Raw genomic sequence first — 23673 nt, 5'->3', positions numbered from 1 at the left:
CCCATCCGGCCCTAAGCCCCTGGAACTCGATTGAGCCTGTCTCTGCCCCCACAGAGGTGAACTTCCAGGCAGACCTGGCCGACCTGACGTGCGAGATCGAGATCAAGCAGAAACTGATCGACGAGCTGGAGAACAGCCAGCGGCGGCTGCAGACTCTCAAGCACCAGTATGAGGAGAAGCTGATTCTCCTGCAGAACAAGATCCGGGACACGCAGCTGGAGCGAGACCGCGTGCTGCAGAACCTCAGTGAGGCCACCACCCCGCCCTCGCTTTCCCCTGAGGCCCCTCCCTCCACTGTCACAAGCCCTGCCCAGCAGCTGGCACCTGTGGGATTTACCTGGTCTCCTGGGCAAGGGCTTCTGACCCGTGGACTGTGGCCCTTTGACCCACTGTCATCAATGTCTTAAGTCTAACCCTAGTTTCGTGCTACATTTTACATTTATTATTCTTTTATTGGCATCTTTGGTATTAGAATCCTTTATTTCCCTAGGCACATAGACCTGATGCTCCTCAGCTTTTTTTCTGCATTCAGTTCCTGGAGCATTTTCCTTCGAACCTATTTACAAACCTACTTGTCACATTCTGTCTTCTTTATACTGCTTTTTAGCAGTAATTCATTCAATTACTGTTTCACTCATTCATCCACTGATTCAGCAAACATTTGTTGACTCTGTCTTATAGAGCTGACATTGTTCTAGGTCCTAGAGATATTGGGGTGAGCAAAATCCCTGCGTCACGAAGTGTACATTCTGATGGGCAGAGACAGACGTAAATACGATAAGTAAACAGAGTGGGTGACATGTCCGATGCTGATAAGTACCAAGAAAAAAATATACAGCAGGGAAGGAGGTCAGGGAGTGTTGGGGAGTGGGTTAGAGTTTTATAAAGGATGGTCATGGAAGACTTCACGGAGGAGGTGACATCTGAGCAGACTTGAAGGAGGTGAGAGAGTGCCAGCGCAGAATGAGCACAGGGCTGAGCATTCCAGGCAGAGAACAGAAGATGCCAAGGCCCTGAAGTGGGAGTGTGCCTGGCATGTTGGTGGAACGACAAGGGACAGACAGCTGGAACACGGTGAAAGGGGGCAAGTGGCAAGAGATGAGACAAGAAAGACGGGACCAGGTCGTGTCCATCACTGGAAGGACCTTGCTTTATTCTCTGAGGGAGATGGGAGGGTGTGGTGTTTGGAGAGAGCGATGTGATGTAGATTTTAAAAGCATTTTGAGAAGAACACTCTGGCTGACGTGGAGGGGAATGAAAGTGGTAGCTTGAGACTAATTAGAAACTGTTACAAAAGATTCTGGTGAATCATTGGGGCAAAAAAAGCAAAGAAATAAATAAAGACAGCGAAGAAGAAATAAATAACTGTGGTGAAAGAGGATTTAGACAACATGGGCTTGAGGAGTGGTCCAGTTCTGGATCCATTTTTTAGGTAGAGAAAAAAGCTTTTGTTGACTGGGTAGAAGACGTAAGGTGAGCCAAAAGTGTCTCCAGGGTTCAAGCTTCTGGAAGGATGGTGATGGCATCTACTGAGAAGGGGAAGCCTGCTGGGGTGAGGGGGACAGAGATTGGGAGTCTGGTCTTGTGCCTGTTAAGTTTGAAGTATCTGCTGCACATCCCCAAGGGGACGCCTGTGGGCATTCCGGGCAGCAAAGGTCAAGGGTAGAGAAATCAGTTTATTCCTTCTGCTCTGGCCCGCATCACTGTCTTCTTACTAGCTCTTTCCTTCCCACTGGCCTGGTTCTTTCCTCCAGTTATGGGTCAGAGCCAAGCCAGCAGGAGTGGCCCACAGGACCCTCCCAGGAGGCTCAGAGGTCTCGAGATGCAGACACCCCCTCCAGGTCCAGTAGAAAGTCAGAGCAGGAAGGGGACTTGGCATCTTCCAGTCTGATCCCCTCATTGTTTAAATAAGAAACAGGCGCACAGAAGCGTGTGACTTGCTCAGGGTCCCGCAGTGAGACTAGAACCCGGGCTCCCGCTCCCGCCCCCCACCGCCCACCATCTGAGCCCAAAGCTGACACAGCACTGACAGCCGCCTCTTGCTGCTCTCAGGCACCATGGAGTGCTACACGGAGGAGAAGGCCAACAAGATCAAGGCGGACTATGAGAAGAGGCTGCGGGAGATGAACCGAGACTTGCAGAAGCTGCAGGCCGCACAGAAGGAGCACGCGCGGCTGCTCAAAAACCAGTCCCGCTATGAGAGGGAGCTGAAGAAGCTGCAGGCCGAGGTGGCTGAGATGAAGAAGGCCAAGGTAGGGGCCGAGGGGGTGAGCAGCAGGGCTGAGGGGTGGCCGTGTGACGTCCTCTTAGAATCCACTTACTGTGTTAAAAATAACCATAGCGATCAGCGTGGAAATCTTCCCGACGCACAGCATTGCGTAATTCAAGCCCGTCCTGGCCCTGGACACTGTCATCTGAGCCGGATTCACGGTGCAGGGTGAAGCCACCTCTCCCAGTAGAGGGGCGGGGGAGGAACTCGCGGGACGCTGCTCAACACTGCCCCCTGTGGTAGGAAACTGCGCCACAGTTGCCCCCAGGCCTCCCAAGTACACGTGAAGGATCTCCGTTGTGCTGGGCCTTGGCCTACAGTGATAATAATCATTACTGTAGTCTGAATGCTTAACTGTGGTCAGGCTCTAGGCTAATGGTCTAACATGCATGAGCATACTAAGTACTCAGGATAACCTCATGAAGGAAGCCCTATTATTATTCCCATTTCGTGCATGGGAAATTGAGGCTCAGAGAGGTCCCTTCCAGCTACCCAGAGTTAGCGCTGGGATTCAAACTCACTTCTCTGCCTCCCAAGCCAACTCGAGTCCTGTGTGGCATGGTGCCTTTTCCACTTTGCCGTCACCCAGAGTACTTAGTCTCTGGGGCCTGGAGTCTGCCCCTGAAGTTCTGGTTTCTTGGCTCAGGTCTTCTGCCTCCGGTGTCTGAGTGTGTTCTTGTTCTGGCCTGCGGCCCGGCACCTCCACGCTCCCTTCGTGTCCTCCCTCCCCCTGGCCTTCCTGGCCCTGCTGTCCTACCCTGGCCCTTAGCCCCTCGTGCATTCCAGCTCTCCCCAGCCCTGGGCCAGGCCCTGAAGCTAGACCCCCTCGCAAAACCTGGCATTGGCAGCCGTCCCAGCAAGCTGTGGAGGGCTGGCCTCAGAAATGGGAGCACCAAAGGTGCTTCAGGCTGATGGGACAGCAGTATGGACTTGGGGAGCCGTCAGTAACTGTGGCCTCACCGCTGACTCACGTGTTGACCTGCGTGCAGAGGAAAGAGGCCATGCGCTAGTGATGCATTCTGAGAGGAGGTGGGCTCTGAGCCATCGGGTAGTCCTGGCCACCTCTCCCGGGCACGCTCTGTCTCCAGCCTCAGCTGGGCCACAGATCCAGGGGCTCCATCAGCCTGGCCAGGCTGTTGCTTTACTCAGGTTGGCTGGCCTGACCTGGTCCCAAGGAGTGCCCTCTGGTGGTGTAGAAGGGAGTGACCAGGGGGCCTTGGTTTTTCCCTGGGGGAAGCAGCGCACCCATCAAGGTTTGTGTTGTGTAGGCGCTCCTGGGCGGTGTATCTTTGTCCTCACTCTGTGTCTCCCTGGAGGCTCACTGGCTAACGCCCCTGCAGCCTGAGCTGGCCAGTGCACATCCTAGCTGGGGTGACCCTAGATAGAGCCTCGTAAGGGAAGCCTGGCGAAATAATATGATGTCCAGGATATCCGAAGGGCCGAGGACCCACCAGTCTTCCTGCATTTCAGTCTCAGGATTGCCAGGGCCCTTCAGCCAGCTGCCCAGATCTGCCCATCTAACTGTGCTCTCATGAGCCCTGGCTAGAGGTAGAAAAGAACCTTCCAGGGGTGCCCCAGCAGGTCCCAGGGTTCTGTTAGAAGGACAGATGGTGCAGCAACCTCGGGTTCTAACCTGATGCCATGACAGCCAGTGTCTAAGAACCCTCCCGCCTCGGTTCAGCTGCAGTGTGATTCACAGAATTGAACCCGTGTGGGGTCCACGGTCCCCAGGGTCCCCTGGGAGATGAGACAATGCCTCCTACTTCAGATGTACAGAGCAATGCTGGTCTCAGGCACTGTGACCCATGTCCGCACTGCCATGTGCCTGGGATATGCCTGCCCCTTCTGAGACCTTCCCCTCTGTGCAACTTGGCCACACATGTGAAGTTGGGTGGGTGGGCTTCTGTCTAGGGGTACACAGTTCTTCCCCAGGAAGCCTCTGACCCCTGACCCCAGCAGGTGCCGTCTCAGGTTTGCACACAGCTTCTAACATGCTTCTAACATGTTCTCAGGTCAGCCTGGGGCTGTCTGCTCAATGCCAGTTCTTTGGGAAAAAACTCATTCTTGACCTTGAAGACCCAGCAGCTGCCAGCCCTCCTCTACAGATTCACCCCTGCAGGGCCTGCCCTCTGAGGGAGAAGCCAACCTCGTCAGCCCCCAGCCCCCTTGGAGCCTCCTTCCTTCCCTCCCATGCCATTTCCACTCGAGACTGTCCTCAGGGCACTGCAGGCTGGTGACATTCCTGAAGATGTCTGAGGCCTCAGTGGCAGAGAAGGATCAAGCTCTGTGTGACTTTCATTACCCTGTCACTTGGAAAGTGTCTAAAACCCTGTGTACATTGCCCTGTCCTTCTTTGGCCACCAGCACTTGGCAGGAGGGGGCGGATGCCGCGAGATCCCAGGCACAAGCTCTCTATCATGTTGGGTCATCTCTGGCCACTATGATGATGCTCTCTGTGCCTTTGCCACAGCTCTGACAACCCCAGGTTCTAGGCTTTCCAAGCTTTGATCACTGGCTTTGCTCTGAACTGGCATGCGGTCCTCCCTGGGGCTAGAGTAACAGCTGGAGTTTGGGGACAAAATGACCGGGGCCAAAACTCTGACCGTTCATTACCAGTTTTATGACGCAGTCATTGGTCTCTCTGGGGCTCACTTCCTTATTTATAAAACGAGAATGGTAATGCCTCTCTCATGTGACTGTCACAAGAACAGTGTCTGGCGTATTGCATGTTCTCGATAAATGGTGGTGGCTTTTATTGTTGTCACTGGGAGCCTGGCCCTGATATGTGGCCTTGACCCCCACCTCAGCCCTGTCTGCAGCTCAGTTGTCAGTGGGAGAGAGGAATGTGCCCCACCCAGGTAGGATTACCTCCCTCCAGCAACCTGGGCTGGGTCTCCAGGGGCCAGACCCAGGACCCGGGTTTGGGTAAAAGCCACCAAGAGCTGTGACATTTGGAAGTGGGGTGCCAGGATTAGACCTGGCAGAGTCATTGCACCTGCACATCTGGGCTGGCAGCTTGCCCGGGCATGGGGCAGCTTCAACTCCCACAGAAGAGGAGGGGCAGACCCCTGAGCCCCGGGCCACCACCCCTGCCCAACATCCCCAGAGCCAGCTGCTCCCTGGAGGGTATGGGCCCCCCACTGCCCAGACCCCCTCACCCCTGCCATGCCTGCCCGTCCCAGGTGGCCCTGATGAAGCAGATGCGTGAAGAGCAGCAGCGGCGGCGGCTGGTGGAGACTAAGAGGAACCGGGAGATTGCTCAGCTCAAGAAGGAACAGCGGCGACAGGAGGTGCGGGGCAGCCCTTGGGGACCCTCAGCCTCCCTGTGTGCCTGGCTGCCCGTCGGTTCCCACAGCAGGGCATGGAAGGGCCAGGGCACGGCAGGCTTCTGGTCCAGCCCCTCTAGTGTTTGGGGGTGGGGGGCGCAGGGCATGGGGGGACCCGAGCCCCAGATGGCAGGACCCTGCCCAGGGTCACCAGCAATCCAGAGCCGGAACTGTGCAGCGTCCAGCCCCGAGCCCTCTAGTCCCGGATCCCTTGCTGTGCGGTGGAGAAGAGGCTCAGGGAATTGCCTGCATGGAGAGAAGGGTCTGCACTGTGACCTCCGGGAATGGGAACCAGACTCTGTGTCCCCTTTTATCAATAAGTTTTGGCTACACAGGAATCAGCCCGAAAGCCAGGCCGTCACCTACAGAGGTGGGCAGACCAGGCTGCGGGGCTGAAGTGTGGACCCCAACCCCCTTCTGTCACCCACAGTTTCAGATCCGAGCTCTGGAGTCCCAGAAGCGGCAGCAGGAAATGGTCCTGAGGAGGAAAACCCAGGAGGTGAGCGAGACACAGTTCTCCTTCTCCTGAGTTCCTCCAGAGCCGGGAGGGAACAAGTGCCCGCTGGCAGTGGCCCTGGCTCTCCCTTTTCTCTCAGCAAACACGATGGAGCAGAGCCTGTGCGAGGCCTGCTGTAGGGCCTTGCTCAGCAAGAGGGCCGAGGCCTGAAGGCAGGCTGCAGGCTCTGGTCCCAAAGGCCTGAGACCTTAATTCAAAAGGTGGAAGTCTCTTGTATTCATTTCATATCAAACAGAGAGCCCTTGGCTCTTTCTCAGTCCCAAGCTCACGCTGGATGGAGCAGCTCCTGTAGTCTCCCTTTCCGGCCCCTCCCTCCCCCCCCCCCCCCCCAATTTGGGCCTTTTCACAGGTCCCCGGGTGCCCTGCTCACTGGGTTCCTCTTTTCTTGGCCACAGGTTTCTGCACTGAGGCGCCTGGCCAAGCCCATGTCTGAGAGGGTGGCGGGGCGTGCAGGACCGAAGCCACCCATGCTGGACTCGGGCGCTGAGGTGTCAGCCAGTACCACCTCGTCTGAGGCCGAATCAGGGGCCCGTTCTGTCTCCAGCATCGTGCGCCAGTGGAACCGCAAAATCAATCACTTCTTGGGGGACCACCCCGCGCCTGCCGTCAATGGCACCCGCCCCGCCAGGTGAGCCGGGCGGGCGGTACCCTGGCTTCCGTGGGCAGAGCGGGCAGAAATAAGGGGGCAGGAGCAGAGAGAGGCAAGCTCAGGGGAAGTGTGGTCCTGTGACGGGTCCCCATGGCCGTCGGCTCAGGGCTGAGGGGGACCACGGAGCTACAGAGGCTGAGAGTGCTCCCTTCCAGGTGGTGGGGGGATGGGGATTAAAGAGTACACTTTTGATGATGAAATAAAATGATAAAAAACATGCATTTGCCCCCAAAAGAACATATTATTAACATTGCTTAATTACAAAATACTATAGAGAACCTGGGGTGGGGGGGAGGGAAATGTAGAAAGGGAGTGTTCCCAACCAATTCCCTTCGCCTCTGTCTCCCAGAAAGAAGTTCCAGAAGAAGGGGGCCAGCCAGAGCTTCAGTAAGGCTGCCAGGCTCAAGTGGCAGTCCCTGGAGCGGAGGATCATTGACATCGTCATGCAGAGGATGACCATCGTCAACCTGGAGGCTGACATGGAGCGGCTCATCAAGGTGGGCCTGACCACAAGGAGCCTGGGGCTCCCGTCTCCCCTTCCTTCCCGTCTGCACTCCTCCGCCTGTCCTCTGCCACTTCTGACTCCTCCGGCTCATCAGACCTTCTCATCCCCATTCCGCTCACTCCTTGTGCCTGCTCTGGAATCCGGAGGTGCAGGGGGACCCAGGGACCCCACCTGGGGGGCGCTGTGGGCAGCGCTGGGCAGCAACCTGAGGCTTGTCCTCCATCACCCTCCCTGCAGAAAAGGGAGGAGCTGTTCCTCCTGCAGGAGGCGCTGCGGAGGAAGCGGGAGCGGCTGCAGGCTGAGAGCCCGGAGGAGGAGAAGGGGCTGCAGGAGCTGGCGGAGGAGATCGAGGTGCTGGCAGCCAACATTGACTACATCAACGACAGCATCACCGACTGCCAGGCCACCATCGTGCAGCTGGAGGAGACCAAGGTGCCCACAGGGCCTGGCCTGGGCGGAGGCAGAAGGGATGAGGGGGGTGGGGGACAGTCCCAGTGACAAGGGATCTCTACCTCCCCATCGTAGGAGGAGCTGGACTCCACGGACACATCGGTGGTCATCAGTTCCTGCTCCCTGGCCGAAGCCCGTCTCTTGCTGGACAATTTCCTCAAGGCGTCCATTGACAAGGTGGGCCAGCAGCTCACCTCCCGGGTGGGGGGCCCAGCAGTCACAGGCGCCTCCGTGACCTACCCTCATGGTGAAGCACACAGGCCTGGCTCCTGAGCTGCGTCACTTACAGGCTAGGGCAAGCCGCCTCACCCCCGAGCCTCTGATTCCGAAGCTGTAAAGCTGGGGTGATGACAATAGCAAGCTCTTAGCTTGCTGCGTAGCTTTAACAAGATGATGCATGCAAAGGGCTTGGCATGATGCCTGGCACATAGCAGGGCCTCCATTAGAAGTGACCCTACGTGTCTGGTCCAGGCCCATCCACAGCAGGGCTCGAGTCTGCTGGGAGAAGCATGTATCTGTATGTCAGGACAGGGGCAGCGGGAAACAGATAGACCACATTCCACTCAGGAAGATTTACACTCGGACATCAGATCAACCTGTCCTGTGCTCCTGTCCTCTCTCCCTGACAGCTGGCCAGGGGATGGGCCTCCTTCCCCCTGGGGCCTGTGGTCTTTGGGGACAGACACCATGTAGAGTGTCTGGCAAGGTGGTGGGGAGACCCGCTCTGCTCGCACTAAGCTCTTAGCTCTACTCTGTGTTTTAGGGGACTGTGTTAGTCTCCTAGTGCTGCCATGACAAAGGGCCACAGACTGGGTGGCCTAAACAACACAGATTGATTTTCTCTGTTCTGGAGGCTAAAAGTCCAAGATTAAGATGTCGGCAGGATTGGTTGTTTCTGAGGCCTTTCTCTTTAGTTTGTAAGCGAGTGCCTTTTTGCTTCGTGCAGTTTTCCCTCTGTGTGTGCCTGTGTCTTAATGTCTTCTTATTAGAAGGCCTCCAGTGATACTGGATTAGGGCCCACCCTAAGAACCCCATTTTAACCTAATTACCTATTTAGAGACCGTATCTCCAAATACAGTCACATTCTGAAGTCCTGGGGGTTGGACTGTCAGCATGTGAATTTGGGAGGGTGGGGGCACAACTCAGCCCATAACAGGGGAACATATCTAAGGCGACCTCTCCTGACATGTGTACATGGGAAAAGTTAGAAGGGTGGGGTTGCATCTCTGGTCTGGGGCAGGTACACGGGTGATGTCTGGGAGTTAGCCCAGGTCTGGGACAGCAGGTACACAGGTGATGTCTGGGAGTTAGCCCAGGTCTGGGACAGCAGGTACACGGGTGATGTCTGGGAGGGCCACCCTCCAAGGTGCCTTGGGAGCAGGTTGTCTGAGGGTGGTGATGAAGGTGCCCACAAAGCCAGGCTGGGAATGGTAACCCCTGGCCTGGTTCCTTGCCCACAGGGGCTACAAGTGGCACAGAAGGAGGCCCAGATCCGGCTGCTAGAGGGACGGCTGAGGCAGACAGACATAGCGGGTTCCTCCCAGAACCACCTGCTCCTGGATGCCCTGCGAGAGAAGGCTGAGACACACCCTGAACTGCAGGCCCTCATCTACAACGTGCAGCAGGGTATGGTGGGTGTGGGAAGAGGCCTCGAAGCTCCTAGATTCTTCTAGTGCTCCCTAGCTCCATCCCCTGGGTGGGGGGGACCTTCACCTCCCCAGAACTCCTCCAGAAGTCCCAGTCTGATCCCAGTGGGTAAGGTGTGGGAGGGAGGCCATCCCTTCTCCCCTCACTCTGTTGGGGCCTCTCATTACTCATCCTTCCTCCCTTCCACAGAGAATGGTTATGCCAGCACAGATGAGGAGATCTCAGAGTTCTCTGAGGGGAGGTGAGTTTCCAAGTCATGAGTGAGAGGACAGCTCATAGCATGAACCTGGGGCTGGGGGTGGGGGTTGCCATAGGGTCCCAGGGCTAAGCCTAGATTTGGGGGCTCTTTGGAATCCACGAGTCTAAGGCTCAGAGAGCCAGAGGATAGGCTCTCAGTATCCTGAACTCCCTCTGCTTCTTCCTTAGCTTCTCCCAGTCATTCACCATGAAGGGCTCCACCAGCCATGATGATTTCAAGTTCAAGGTGAGCCCCTATAGGAAGGCAGACAGGCTGCAGCAGGGCCAGTCTCCCTGTAGCCTGGTCTCCCATCTTTCTGTAGCTCTGCCCCCACCCCCCAGCCCTGACCCAACAATATTGCCTCCAGCTGGGATGGAGATGCCCTGGGTTGGAATTGGGAGGTGCTCAGATACGTAACCCCGGTTACAACCCAACCCTTTTTGAGATAGGTGGAAGGTGGGAGAAATGGCTGGAGTCACAGCCTAATGATGTCACCAGAGCCAGAGGCCCTGCTTTCAAAAATTGCCCCGTTCCCCACCAGACTCTGCCTCATGCTCTGAGTCAAAGACTAACTTGAGACCTCTAGTTATTCTGCATGCAGATTATTGATTCAATAATATGGGAGTCAACAATGGGGGAGTTCACCTACCAGTGAGGGGTCAGTTATTAATCTGAACCAAGAAAAAGAATTTATTAAAGAGAGAAGGGTGGGGACTGCAGACTGGGAACAGTGAGTTGTGCATAGTTTTTGGATAAACTGATTAGCTGGTGACCAGGAAAGAGGTCAGTCTGGGCATTCTGTGTGTGCAGAGTCCAAATAAGGGCAGTAAAACCCTTTCAGTTGCTTTGGATTCTCTACAAGTCTTGAGAGATGGTCTCTGGGTGGTGTTCACCTGGATCTTGCATTAGTGGTTTCACCATCGGCCAAGTGGCACTATTTCCTTCATTAGAATTCTCCCAGCTCTCCTGTTATGTTTGGGCAAGTTGGTTCACCCCCGTCCTTCTGTTCCCAGGGTGAGCCCAAGCTGTCTGCCCAAATGAAGGCTGTGTCGGCCGAGTGCCTGGGTCCCCCACTGGATATCTCCACCAAGAACATCACCAAGTCCCTGGCCTCCCTTGTCGAGATCAAAGAGGATGGAGTGGGCTTCTCCATCCGAGACCCCTACTACCGGGACAAGGTCTCACGCACCATCAGCCTGCCCACCAGAGGCAGTACTTTGTAAGGAGGAGGGCCAGCCATGTGGGTCAGGGTGGGCAGGGAGTTAGGTCTGGGCCTCACTGGACTCTTCTGTTCTAGCCCCCGGCAGTCTCGAGCCACGGAGACATCACCGCTGACCCGAAGGAAGTCGTATGACCGAGGGCAGCCCATTAGGTGAGAGCATGTTCCGGAACCTGCACCAGAGTCACTGCCGTCCTTGGATGCATGAATCGCTGTGATGTTCTACTCTGTAGATAATCAGGCATACTTTAATCTGGGCTGGTCTGACTAAGTCATTCAGCTTCCCCCAGTGGCCCCTTCCCCATCCTGTCAGGCATGGGCTCAGGAAATATCATCTCCATAAGCACCTTGAACTGGATGGCTAAGCCTGCTGCCCAAAACTGTTGGCTGATATGAGCTCAACATTGGTGGCTTTGTCGTGGCTTCAACTAGTCATTGTACTGATATGCTTCAGCTCCTTTTCATAACCACGGGTACTTGGGAGGTCTCAGCCCTTTCTAAAGTCTTGTCATGTGAGGAGCGTAGAAGTTTAAAGAAAACCCAGGAGATGATTGCAGAATGGTGGCCAAGTCTCTAATTGGTTAGCCATTCATAGCACTATGACCCACAGAACTTCTGCTGGTCACCAGATGCCTCCTGGGGTCATCTGGCATGCACTTAGTTTTCAGAGAGCTTTGATGCTTTCTCCAAGTCATACAGCTTTGTACTAGAAGGGCAGGGGCTCAAGATGACCTCTTGCCACCACACGACCTGAGGGGAGGCAGGAGGATTTGCTCAAGCTCCCAGCCCTCCCTCCAGTCCAAAGCCGGGGCAGATGCCCATACCAGTGGCTTGTGGTCGGGGCCTTCAGTGGGGAGGAGTTGCATGGATATCTGTATACTAGGGGCCTCACAGACCATCATCACTTCACCCAGGAACTGAGAGAACACACTTGAGCTGCGGTCTGAGGGCTTTAGGCTGAACTCATGAAGACCCTTCAAAGGGAGGGAGGGTGTAGGCCAAACCCGATGACAGCTTTCCAAGGAGAGGAAACGTTGGGCTATTGCAATGGGGCGATACAGTGAAGTCTTGGACCCTTCCCTGACGATACAGTCAATCCTCAGTATTCATGGTACTTACGTTCTATCTAGTCACTGTGAACATGGAATCAGTTCACTGAACTAATACTCAACCACTGCTCGTGGGGAAATTCAGGGGTAGGTTCCTGAGAGCTTCCGGTCATGACATTTTTGTCAGCCAGTCGATATAGAACCTTGTTTTATATGTGTTTCTGTTTCAAGACATCCCATTTAATATATATTGTCAATTCATTAACATTGAACTTGCAGCCAACAGCACTGTAACTCACACCTGAATGAAGCTTTCCTAACACATGTATTTTCTCCATAAGACACATTTCAGCCTTCATGTGCTTAGACATCTGCCAGACAGCCCTTCAGGACTATGCTTTGGGGGTATTTTAAGCAGTGAAATCACCAACGAAAAGCACAAAAATGCAAAAAACATGGCCCTAAATAGACCACAAGAAGGCCACTTGTTTACGGTAGGAGAGCAAGAAGGCAGAGGGACGCCTCATTTGACCTCTGCTGAGAAGGTGTGCATCTGGGGACTTGAATTTTTGGCTGCTCTGCTCCATGTCTGGGAATGACCCCAAAGCACTGTGAGAGTTAATTTGGGATCACAAATCCGTTTTAATGCACAAGTAAACTCCCAGATACAGAAGCCATGAATAATGAGGATGGACTGTTTCAGAACGGCAACCAGGAGCTTAACCCGGAGGGGATCATTGCACAGCAGGCCCCGCCCTGCAGGCCTTAGAACCAAGACAGAAGGTGGTGCAGGAAACAGTGCGCGTGTGAGGCTGTGGGCTGGGGGTGTGGTCACTGACAGATGCTGCTGTGTCCCCACTCGCCAGGTCCACAGATGTGGGATTCACGCCCCCTTCATCCCCTCCTACTCGGCCCCGCAATGACCGTAACGTCTTCTCTCGTCTCACCAGTAATCAGAGCCAAGGGTCAGCACTGGACAAGTAAGAGCCAGGGGGGGCCAGGGAGGGCGCTGCAGAGGTGGGCTGATCCTTGACGCAGGCAGGGTTGGGGCAGCTGGCAGACCCTGACCACGCTGCTCCAGCCCCTCTGAGAGACGAGGCTCTGAAGCTCTTCTGCTGGTATCTCTGTTCTTTCTATTCTAACTGTGGACCCTTCCTCCCCCCACCCCCCCCCCCACCCCCCAGCATGCTGGGACCTCAGGAGAGGGCAAGAAGGAAGCCACAGAGACAGGGGGCAGTCAGGTGGGGATGTTCACACAGGTCAGACCCCCCCCCCCCCCCATAGGGCCTCACCAGAACTGTGCCTTGAATCCTCTGCTGATTCTTTGACTCTTGGATTCTTCTCTGAAGCCCCTTCCTGGCACTTCAGCCACTCCCTCCCTGCCACACATGCTCAGACGAGGTCCCAGTGGCCCTTGTGCACTGTCCCAGCAGAAAGGGACTCCCTAATTGCCTTCACATGGCAGGATCAGCCCGACTCATGTGTTCAGCTCCCATTGGGCTGCTGTGACTACGGATAGTCGAGTGGGTATTAACAGCAATCCTGTGCGTTCAGAAGGTGCCTTCACTGTGCACCCTGCTTTCATATATGTGATTCACGTGGACTATAATCAACCATGAGAACTCTCTTCCCTATTTTACAGAAGAGGAAATGAGGTTTAAAGAGGCCCAAGGACATTTACCTAGAAGGTGGCAGGCTTGGGCCCAGAACCTGGGGCCTCTGACGTGCTCCAGCCTACGTTCCTCCCAGTGGGTCTCTGCCTTGGGAGAGGGGGGACCCTGTCCTCCCCGTGCTCCTCTCTGTGCTCCCCACACTCTGGACCTTGCCCCAGCCGTCTCCAACTCTCTGCAGCCTCTGAGAGGGCTCTTCTCTTGGCTCCCTAAAAGCATCTGTACCCTGGCAGGGAGGAAGGCGGCAGCGCTGTTGTTCAGGGGAGCCCAGGCTAGAAAGTGCTAGGTCTTGCACCTGGTACCTGACATCAGCCCTTCTCCACAGAAATGTCTCTTGCCGGGTCAAAATACTGCTCCCTCCCCAAACCCACCTTGGCTCAGTTTCCGTTTCGGAAGGAGCATACCGAGCCTGGACCAGGCCCACCGGGGTGCCCCCACCCCCACCATACCTTTACAGTCAGCAGGTCCCTTTTCCGGAAGCATGGAGGTGGGACTCTGGCCATTCCAGCCTGGTTGTCTTGCAGACCTTGGCCCTGTCCAGTGGACCAGATCTTGGGGCCCAGGCATGGTATAGACTCAGCTCCTAGGCCCATCCCAGCGGGCTTGCGGGGGACAGTGGGCTTTGTAAATAAGTCCCTGAGGAATTGCTGGAAGAAGCCAGCTCCCGGGGGTGGGGGGTGGAGGGGGTGGATAGGATCAGGCATGGTTTTTGGCCTCAGGCATGTAGGAACGTTGCTGGGGCAGGGCAGGGTGTTCCCAGCTTGTACGATGGGGCAGCCAGGGGCTTGGAACCGGCAAATGACCCACGAGCTGAACGTCGCCCTGGAGCGTGGCCCTCTCCTCACTCCTACCCTGTTACTGAGGGACCCCTGGCGGCCGGCCCCTCCCCACCTCCTCTCCTGCTTCCCTTAGCGCCCTTGCCCTCTGCCTCTCCCCGCTGCCCTTGAAGAGAATAACCTGCCCTCTGACCTTCCACGCTGCTGCTGCCTCTGCCATCCCTTCGTGTGTTTTCCTCTCTCCCCTAATCCAGCTAATTTTCTGCCCTCCCCAGGTCTGATGACAGCGACTCCTCTTTGTCGGAGGTCCTGAGGTACACACAGAATGTCTCCCGTGTTGGCTTCCCAGCTCTCACTCTCTACTGTCCCCTCTCTGCCTCTTGCTCCACCTCCCCTCCCGCCTGCACACCTGAGTCCTCAGCATGCCGCCCTCCCCACTGGCCTGCCTCTCCCTCCCCCGTGGTTCCTCCCTCTCAGGGTTGCTGCGTGGCCTCAGACTGGCCAGGCCCGGCTGGAGCTGGGGGCTTGGGGAGGGGTGCACAGTTGCTTGCCACAGGCACTGTTCTCTTCTTATCACCTGGGCAGGGAGGGGGAGAGCATGGGAGCCCGGGGTTGTCTGGGGCTGGGACCGAGCTCTGCTGAGGGGCTAGGGTGAGGGGGCAAGGCCGTGGAAAGCCTGGGGGCCTGTAGGGCCCAGCTGGGCAGGTGTTGGTGGCCGTCGCCAGCGTCCTTGTGACTTGCTCAGCTTGTGCCAGTGAGGTGCACATTTCAGACCTTGGCTCTGAGAAGAGCAGCAAGGGGGGCGGTGCCTGCTGCCCACATCTCCTGGTACGTGGACCTGGGGTGCTAGGAGACCTCCTTTCCCAGCTTTGGGATGACCAGTGGCCAGTTTCTCCAGCTACCCCAGCATAGCACCCTACTACGAGGAGCATGTCCTAGGACCTGGTGGGCCTGAGCTCCTGCCGGGCGGAGAGCTCCCTCCGGCTCTCCCAGTGCCCACTGCTCACTGCACCTGCTGCCCGGACTATTGATGTCTTTGCAAACCTGCCTGCAGGGAGCGAGGCTTTACCACCGTGAGAAGCTAGCCAGACTACCAGCCTCTCTCATAACCTTAAGGAGGGTTATCCTTGTGATATACTTTCCACAGCAGTCTTGGGCTTTTTTCCCCAGCCACACAGCTGGGCCCAAACCAGTGTCCGAAGCAGGTATCTTTGGGGGCTCACGTGTGTGACATCCAGCTGGCACCTGGCCCTGTCTGATTGCCATCCTTGCAGGGGGGCCTGGCTGAGTCCATGGGGGCTGTGACCAGCACTGTGGGAAGAACACTGGTCACTTCAGTAGCCCACAGGCCACGGCATCCCTGTCAGGAGCATTGTTCTCTTTGGAAAAGAACTAGAACATATTTTTAGACTTGCACATAACTTGGCCAGGGTCTCATTCCAAAAGACCTTCATTGAGAAAAAAAAAAATATCCCCAGAACCTCCAGCAGGCTGGCGTAGCAAAATCCTCTTGCTCACTGAGGAGAAGCCTTATTCTCCCTCCCAGAATGTTCGTGGGAAACGAGGAGGTGCTTCTCCAGGTGTATGTGGCCTCATTCCCCAGGGGGCCTCGACATCCCTAACCCAGAGCTGAGCTGAGGACCCCTAAAGGGATCAAGTTAGGCCGTTGTAAATGACAGTCACAGGTCTGACCATGCAGGTCCAAAAGGGGCTCATGGGTGGGCGGGAGTGTATGTGTGCACACTTGCACGCACGCGTGCATTTATCAGCCCCAGAAGTCGCTGACAGATGACACCGAGGTGCTTGGGGGGTGACAGCCCGAGCATCCTCCCTCTCTGCACCCCTCACCTCACCCTGGGTTAACTGCAGCAGCAGGGAGGAGTCATAGTTGCTGCAGGAGCCAGTGCAGCCCTTGGGCCTCTGCCCTGCCTCGCCGGGGCGTCCGTGCATTTACGTCTCAGGATCTGGTCGGGCGGGCATCAGATGGCAACTCCCCATGGGCAGGGCCCACGTCTCCTTCCTGCTGTGCCTAGCACACAGTTTGCTCCCAGAAGTGCTCAAGATGGCGACTGACAGGCTGTTGTGCAGACAGGCCCTCCCCACCTGCACAGCCTATTCCCAGCTCTCAGGCACTGAGGGCATTTGGCCGGAGTCTCTGGGGTCTCCTTCATTAGGCCTTAGTCCTCTCTCCGTTCTGCCCCCTCTTATCTGTGTACCTCACTCAACCCGGCCTCAGTCTTCCCGGCTGACAGGTGCCCCCTTTCTCCCTCTCTCCTGGGAAGGGGCATCATCACCCCCGTTGGAGGAGCCAAGGGTGCGAGGACAGCCCCACTGCAGTGCGTCTCCATGGCCGAGGGCCACACCAAGCCCATCCTCTGCCTGGACGCCACGGATGAGCTGCTGTTCACCGGATCCAAAGGTGAGTAGAACCCAGACTGGCCTGGTAGGGTTAGGTCTCACACCCATCCCTGCTTCCTTTGCCAGAGTGGGCTGTAAAGATGAAAACACAGAGCCCCCAGGAGTTGAGGACGTGGGGTCGGCTTGCTCGCTACCTTGTCTCATGGCTCTTGCCTTGGCTCAAGGATCCCCGGCCTGGGTGCCCCTGACCCAGTCTCCCCTCATAGGTCATCCTAGTGGCTCCATCCAGCATTTCCTTCCGAAGCTTCCTCGGAAATTCCAGGAAGCTTCTCAGGTGCCCCACCCTGTCTCCTCATCGCAGTCCCCCGACACTACTACCCCCTGACATCTACCCCAGCACTTTCATCTAAGAAATCCCTATGATCTTGGCAGTGGGACCTCACACAGTCACGATTACTTAATCACAGCAACAAAATCAGAAAAGTCTTACCAGCAGAAAGAACAGTTCTGCAGTAGATCTGTCAATAGAAAGACAGTCATACACATATGTATTTGCACGGCGAGAAGGGGCCGAGTTGTCAATCCAGGTGTGATCTGTTGATTCCAGGTTTTCTCCGTAAGATTTGCTCGCCGTTTGTTCATTGATCGTGTCAGCTATTAGCAATTGTAGGAATAGACACCAAAAGCTTAAGAATTTTATTTTAGCCCAGGGCACCTTGGCCACACACACAGAACTCTGGTCTTTATGTATAGAGTTTGCTTGAGAAACCCTGGCCTAAAGTTCTAACGAGCTTCTCGCCGGGGTTTTTCTGTGCACACACACACCACGTGAGCATGCACGAGCCCATCTTTCTCTCCCTTAGACCTAGGGCTCCTCCCTCTGGATGTCTGTGGACCGTCTCCCCCATCCTCCACAACCCCCGTGCAGGGGGAGCGTGCATGACCTGGCCCCCGCTAACGGACACCTGCCCTCCCCCCCGCCTCTCTCCCTGTCCTTTCCAGACCGCAGCTGTAAGATGTGGAACTTGGTCACGGGCCAGGAGATCGCGGCGCTCAAGGGCCACCCCAACAACGTGGTGTCTATCAAGTACTGCAGCCATTCCGGGCTCGTGTTCTCCGTGTCTACCTCCTACATCAAGGTGTGGGACATCCGGGACTCCGCCAAGTGCATTCGGACCCTCACGTAGGTACTCCCCCAGTTGGCTCGTGGTGGTGGGCTGGGTGCCAGCACTCAGCCGTGGTGACCTACTCAGTATAGCCGAGTCCAGCTCCTGGGACACAGAGGCCCTTACAGTCACATGGATTTGACCTGAATCTGGGGGGCAAAGTGAGATCCCTGGGCTAGGGGACAGCATCCAGGGCAGCAACTTGAACGAGCCTTTGCACTGTTTGGCCCCCTCGCTTCATCTCAGCCTCCCGGGCCCTGGCCCTGGGGTGTGCTGGGCGGCCCCCTGTGAGTCTGAAAGGGGAGCCGGGAATCAGGGTGGCCCCAGCAGACGGCAGCAGTCTCCAAAGCCGTGCCGGCCACCTAGCTGCCTAAATGAGGCGCCAGAGCTGGTCCTGATCCCCGACCCTGACGGTCTCAGGTGGACAGACGTGCGGGAGACAGAAGTGAGACAAGGGCTCCTGCAAAGTGAAATTGTTTCCTAACAGAAGTCTTGCTCACCCTTGTGTTCACGTTACAAGCTGTCATCTGTGATTTAACTTGATCCTTTCAAAAGAGTAAACACAGGATTTTTAGGGCAGTGAAACTCTGCTGTGTGAGACTATAAGGGTGGATACGGGTCATTACACATTTGTCCAAACCTCACACCGGGAGTGAGCCCTCAGGTCAGCTGTGGACGGCGGGGGATTATGATGTGTCCATTTGGGTCTGTCGGTTGTAGCAAACACACCCTTCTGGTGGGGATGTTGGTAAGGGGAGGAGGGCTGTGGATGTGTGGGGGCAGGGGATATGGGAAACCTTCCCCTCAATTTTGCTGTGATCCTGTAATTTCTCTAAGAGTAGTCTTTTTAAAAAACCAAAGAAGCGCGGGAAATAGAATGGGTATTATCACCTCTTTTTAAAGAGGAGGAAACTGAGACTCAGAAAGATTAAGCGTTTTCCACCAGACCCCGGTTCAAACCCAGTCCCCTGACTGAGTCTTACCGTCTTTTTCTGCTGGGTGGGGAGTGGCACTATCACCATTGGTCTCCCCCACGTCAGACTAGAAACTTCTAAGAGGAGCTTGGCTCCTCTCCGTCGGTCAGGGAAGACTTCTTGGAAGAACTGGGTTATCAGGCCTGGTCTGAGTGAGGTTTGCTCGGTTTCCTGCCTGTGTGGATGGACCACTTTGATCTCTGACCTTGCTTTCCTTGCTTGTGGCAGGTCCTCGGGCCAGGTGACCTCAGGTGACGCCTGTGCTGCCACATCCACCCGCGCTATCACCAGCGCTCAGGGGGAGCATCAGATCAACCAGATCGCCCTCAGCCCTTCAGGCACCATGCTGTATGCTGCCTCGGGCAATGCCGTCCGCATCTGGGAGCTCAGCAGGTCAGGGAGATGCGTGGGGGGCAGCAGGGGGCTTGGCGTGGCGGAGGTGGGTACGCTGGTTGCGGCTCTGGGTGCCACACTTCAGGGCTGGCAGGACCCGGGGGTCCTCTGCTTCCCCGTGCTGTCGGCCTTGTGTCCCTGCTCTGAGATGCAGGTCCCGTGTTCCCCAAGATCCCTGGGACCGAGGACAGCTTATGTCTAGATTGTTCATCTTGTTTTGAGGGAGGGAGAGTGCCCTGGCCAGATCTATTCATTCCAGGATGGACCCGGCCACCGCAGCCCAGGGTTCCCTCTGATCTATCTCCCCCCACCGGCGGGCCTCTCCCCACCCGCAGGTTCCAGCCCGTTGGCAAGCTGACTGGCCACATTGGCCCTGTGATGTGCCTGACGGTCACCCAGACCGCCAGCCAGCACGACCTGGTGGTGACGGGCTCCAAGGACCACTACGTTAAGGTACCTAAGAAGACCTGCCTCTGCAGCCTGGGGCAGGGGGTGGGGGGCATTCTCTGCGTTTCTTCTGCCTGCTCCCCCCACCCCGTCGCCTTGGGAATACTCATGAAATATAATGAGACTTCTGGGGATTTATGCTGAAGAAATCACCCCAAAGAAGCAAGCAGGTGTGTGCAGAAAGTAGATGGCAGCGATATTTTGTAAATGGTGAAGAATTTAAAACCACTAAATGTCCAAGGGTCGAATAGCAGTCACATAAATTAGGGAAAACCTGCTGAATGGGCTGCAGCGCACCTACTAAAATGATAGAATGAGAACAAAACACAAAGGATACAAAACAACACTAATTCCGTTTGCTCCCCGATTACATCATTGAAAGCTATATGTACACGGTCAGAAACTGGGAAGCGGTAGAGAAGCAGAGGGTGGTCGGTGCTATGATGAATGTTTCTATTTAAAGTACAAGTAATATTTATTACAAAATAAAAGGAATTTAAAAGGAGGTTCACACCCCAAACCCACCTTTCTCCAGATCGGCTGCATGTTGAGCTGTGTTAATTTCAGCCAGTCTCCCCCCTACCCCTTGCCCCAGTCCCCTTAGGAAGGGTCAAGACCCGAGCCTTCAGAGGCCTCTGTCCTTGGAAGAAGCAGTGTTCCTCCGGGACCCCTTTCCTGCTGGGGACACCTGTCTCCCCCAGGACAGTGGCTACTGCCCTGGGCCGGGCAAACTGGGTCTGTGGGCTCCTGGGGACCACAGTGCTGTGTGATAGCAGGGGGGTGGCCCTCGCCCTGGCCCTCCTCCCTTGGTCTCTACTGCCTCGGGCCCTCCCTACCAGCCTCTCCTCCTGCAGATGTTCGAGTTGGGCGAGTGTGTGACCGGCACCATTGGCCCCACCCACAACTTTGAGCCCCCGCACTATGATGGCATCGAGTGTCTTGCCATCCAGGGAGACATCCTCTTCAGTGGCTCCCGGGATAATGGCATCAAGAAATGGGACCTGGAACAGCAGGAGCTCATCCAGGTATGGAGGGTGGAAGGGAAGGGGGGGGCGCTAGGGTGGGGCTATTCCCTAGTCCAGGCAGGGCCTTGGGGACCCAGGGTCTTGGGCCAGAGTCTCCTCAGCTTTCCTGTTGTCCACCCTCTTCCCCTTTGTGTCCACTCCCCTGCCTCCCTGCAGCACCGCACACCCCCCATTTTCCCCATTACGCAGCAGCTTTCAGGAAAGGGGGCTGCTCTCAGCCGCTAGGTTTGACTCTAAAGCTGAGTCACCATGTTCCCTTTCCTGAGCATTTAACCCTGGGAGAGCTGAAGAGTTCTCCACCAGTGCAGGATCTTGGGTTTGTCCCGGAATGGGGGGCCACCAAAGGACCCATCTCTGGGCCCCTGCAATCCCTACTATGGGCCCGCCTGGCCTGCCTCCTGGACCAGTGATGCCTACCTGGGGACCTCAGAGGCAGAAGGGATCCTGGTAGCTGTCCTTCGTGGCACAGGGTCCTCTGCTGGCTTCTGCCCACTCAGCACTGGCCCCAGCCCTCACTGGTGCTGTTCCTTCCGCAGCAAATCCCCAATGCACACAAGGACTGGGTGTGTGCCCTGGCCTTTGTCCCGGGCCGCCCCATGCTGCTGAGCGCCTGCCGCGCGGGCGTCATCAAGGTCTGGAACGTGGATAACTTCACGCCCATCGGAGAGATCAGGGGTCACGACAGCCCCATCAACGCCATCTGCACCAATGCCAAGCACATCTTCACTGCTTCCAGGTGGGTGCTGGGCAGAGAGGTCTGCTTTTGTTCCCCACCCCGGTCCCCGGTGTGGGCAGGGCAGGCTGGGGAGCCTCGGGCCCCCCTGCAGCTATCCTAACAGGCTCGGTTCGTGGAGCAGACCCCACAGCACCTGCTAGCCTGTGCTGGCCTTCAAAGAGTGCCCAGCGGGGGCAGGGGAGCAGGAAGGTGCTGGGCCCCAGGTCAGGACTCACCCCCTTATCTGCAAGCCTTTCCTGCCCCTCACAGAGCAGCCCCTACCCTGCTGTCTTTACACCCCCCTCCCCCATCCACGAATCTCAGACCACGGAGCAGGCCTGCCACCCCCTGGACTCGCCCCTCTCCCGCCCCAGCTCTGGTCCCCATCCAGGGGATGGCCAGGCCCTCTGTCCCACAGGGGAGCTCCTCAGAGGGGTCTCTTCTTTTTCTTTCTCGTCCGACCATGTCCCTTCTCTCCCCTCTTTCCCTCCCCTGTCCTCTTGCCTCTCCTCTCTGCCTCTCTGCCTCTCTCCCCCAACAGTGACTGCCGGGTAAAGGTGTGGAATTACGTCCCCGGACTCACCCCCTGCCTTCCTCGCCGGGTCCTGGCCATAAAGGGCCGAGCCACCACCCTGCCTTGACACTCCCCTCCCGTCTCCTCTCTCATTCCCCCCTCTTTCCTTTTCCCTCTCTTTCTCCACTTCGGTCTGAGCTGCTTCTCAACGGTATGAGATTATTTTACTCCTCCTCCCTACTCTCCCTTCACGCCCTGCCTGGCCTGGAGTGAATGCCCTGCCTGCCCCTCTTCCTCCCACCCTCCTCTTCCGAGCATGACCAGTGGGACAGACCCCCAGGAGAGGGGTGCCAGGTGGCAGAAGGCAGAGGGGGGAGCAGCCAGGCCTGGACAAAACAAAACAACACAACACCAACGAAAACCCATGATGAGAATTCTGTTGGGGACGTTGAGAGCACAGGCCCTCTCCCTCTGCCCAGCAGCCACCCCTCCACCCCTGCAGTCCGCCCTCATCCTGAGCAATGCTTGCCCTTTGGCCCCAGCCACATTTGGGGAGTTTGGGGAATCTGGCTCATCCTTTGCTTTGGGGGTAGCCAGCCAGGCCCCCTTCGATCGCTGACCAGTCCCTCTCTGTCCTCCACCCCAGTGACCTGACGGTGAAGTTCTGGAGTGTTCGGCGGTTACCCGGTGGCCCACCCTAGGAGCACACAACAGTCCTCACCCTGGCTGTCTTTCAGAGGATGGCCCCCAGACCCTCGGCCCCCGGCAGCCTGGACAGCACAGAAGGGAAGCTGTGGCCTGACGGGGCCAACTGCCCTAGGGACAGAGGGTGTGGGCATCGGGTGTTGCCCCTCTCCTGTTATCCTTCCCCTCCCTTGACCTTCCTATGGGATACTATTCCCCCAGCCCCTGCCTCTTGGGGAGAGAGGGAGGTTGGGGGGGAATTTAAGCTGTGAAGCCAAAGGGCATTTTCCCTCTCATTTCTCTCCCTGCAGCCCCTCAGGCTCCCCTTGCCCTCCCTCTGGCCACATTTTCTCCTGCTGAGCTGGCCATGCCCTTCCTCAAGTCTCTGGCCCAGTGGTGGGGCCCTGTAGGGGAGGTGAAGCGTCTCCAGCCCCTGCTGCGCCCCCTCCGATGAACAGGCCTCCCCCTACCTCCCCTAATGCAGCCTCTGGAGCCACCACACCTGCCTCTGAGCCCAAAATGATAGTCCTCAGGTAACCATGGAAACCAGGTGGAGGCAGCTGGGCCCTGCGGCTGACCCTTAGCCCCTTGGCCACCAACAGCCATTCCCAGATGACCCCAGCAATTCCTTGGGGTCCCTTTCCGACGGGGCCAAGGTTAGAGCTGCTAGAAAAAATTCCTTTGGGGAGATAGTCAGAAATACTTCAGCTATTTAATTTATTTTATTTTTATTTTTATTTTTTGCTGTTGCCTCCTGGAAACTGACTTGAAGTTTCTCCCCACATGTTCTTTCCCTCTGCTCTTGGGGCTCGGGACTCCCAAAGGGAATCCGCCCTACCAGCCCCTCCAGGACCACCTCCTCTGTTTGCTTTGCAGCTCGGGCCTGTCCCCAACATTGCCCCCAGGGACCATTCTAGTGCACCCCTGACCTCTAGGCCGCCTGACGCTTCAGTGCCTTCCTCCACCCCGGGGCCTGGCACCCATGCTGGGCAGCCTTACACCAGCCATGCCCGCGGCACCACATGTGTCTTTTCACTCGCGGGGTCTCATGCCCGCTGCCCCCCAAAGGCGGGGGAGCTCCG

The 23673-nt window shown here is 56.6% G+C and overlaps 1 protein-coding gene across 4 annotated transcripts in view; it reads left to right on the top strand.

Moving 5' to 3' along the window:
- Window positions 1–22875, top strand: part of KIF21B (kinesin family member 21B) — a 46709-nt gene extending 23834 nt beyond the window's left edge. The window contains exons 14-36 of one of the 4 annotated variants that reach the window (XR_006199152.1): window positions 55–246; window positions 2053–2252; window positions 5452–5559; window positions 6026–6094; window positions 6508–6740; window positions 7111–7258; window positions 7504–7698; window positions 7792–7893; window positions 9177–9342; window positions 9553–9604; window positions 9790–9847; window positions 10615–10820; window positions 10899–10973; window positions 12736–12849; window positions 14591–14629; window positions 16598–16734; window positions 17676–17856; window positions 19042–19206; window positions 19542–19659; window positions 20508–20678; window positions 21215–21414; window positions 21935–22118; window positions 22554–22875. Coding sequence is in view for 2 of the 4 variants with exons in the window: in XM_042926441.1 (XP_042782375.1) it covers window positions 55–246; window positions 2053–2252; window positions 5452–5559; window positions 6026–6094; window positions 6508–6740; window positions 7111–7258; window positions 7504–7698; window positions 7792–7893; window positions 9177–9342; window positions 9553–9604; window positions 9790–9847; window positions 10615–10820; window positions 10899–10973; window positions 12736–12849; window positions 14591–14629; window positions 16598–16734; window positions 17676–17856; window positions 19042–19206; window positions 19542–19659; window positions 20508–20678; window positions 21215–21414; window positions 22554–22608 (2984 nt within the window). In the remaining 2 variants the exon portion in view is untranslated. The remainder of the gene's footprint in view (window positions 1–54; window positions 247–2052; window positions 2253–5451; window positions 5560–6025; window positions 6095–6507; window positions 6741–7110; window positions 7259–7503; window positions 7699–7791; window positions 7894–9176; window positions 9343–9552; window positions 9605–9789; window positions 9848–10614; window positions 10821–10898; window positions 10974–12735; window positions 12850–14590; window positions 14630–16597; window positions 16735–17675; window positions 17857–19041; window positions 19207–19541; window positions 19660–20507; window positions 20679–21214; window positions 21415–21934; window positions 22119–22553) is intronic. The other 3 variants (XR_006199153.1, XM_042926441.1, XM_042926442.1) reach the window with 3 other exon arrangements.
- The last annotated feature ends 798 nt before the right edge of the window (window positions 22876–23673 follow it).

This window comes from Panthera leo, chromosome F3 (assembly GCF_018350215.1).
Source record: "Panthera leo isolate Ple1 chromosome F3, P.leo_Ple1_pat1.1, whole genome shotgun sequence".
NCBI classification, from domain to species: Eukaryota; Metazoa; Chordata; class Mammalia; order Carnivora; family Felidae; genus Panthera; species Panthera leo.
This window is presented reverse-complemented; position numbering and strand designations above follow the sequence as displayed.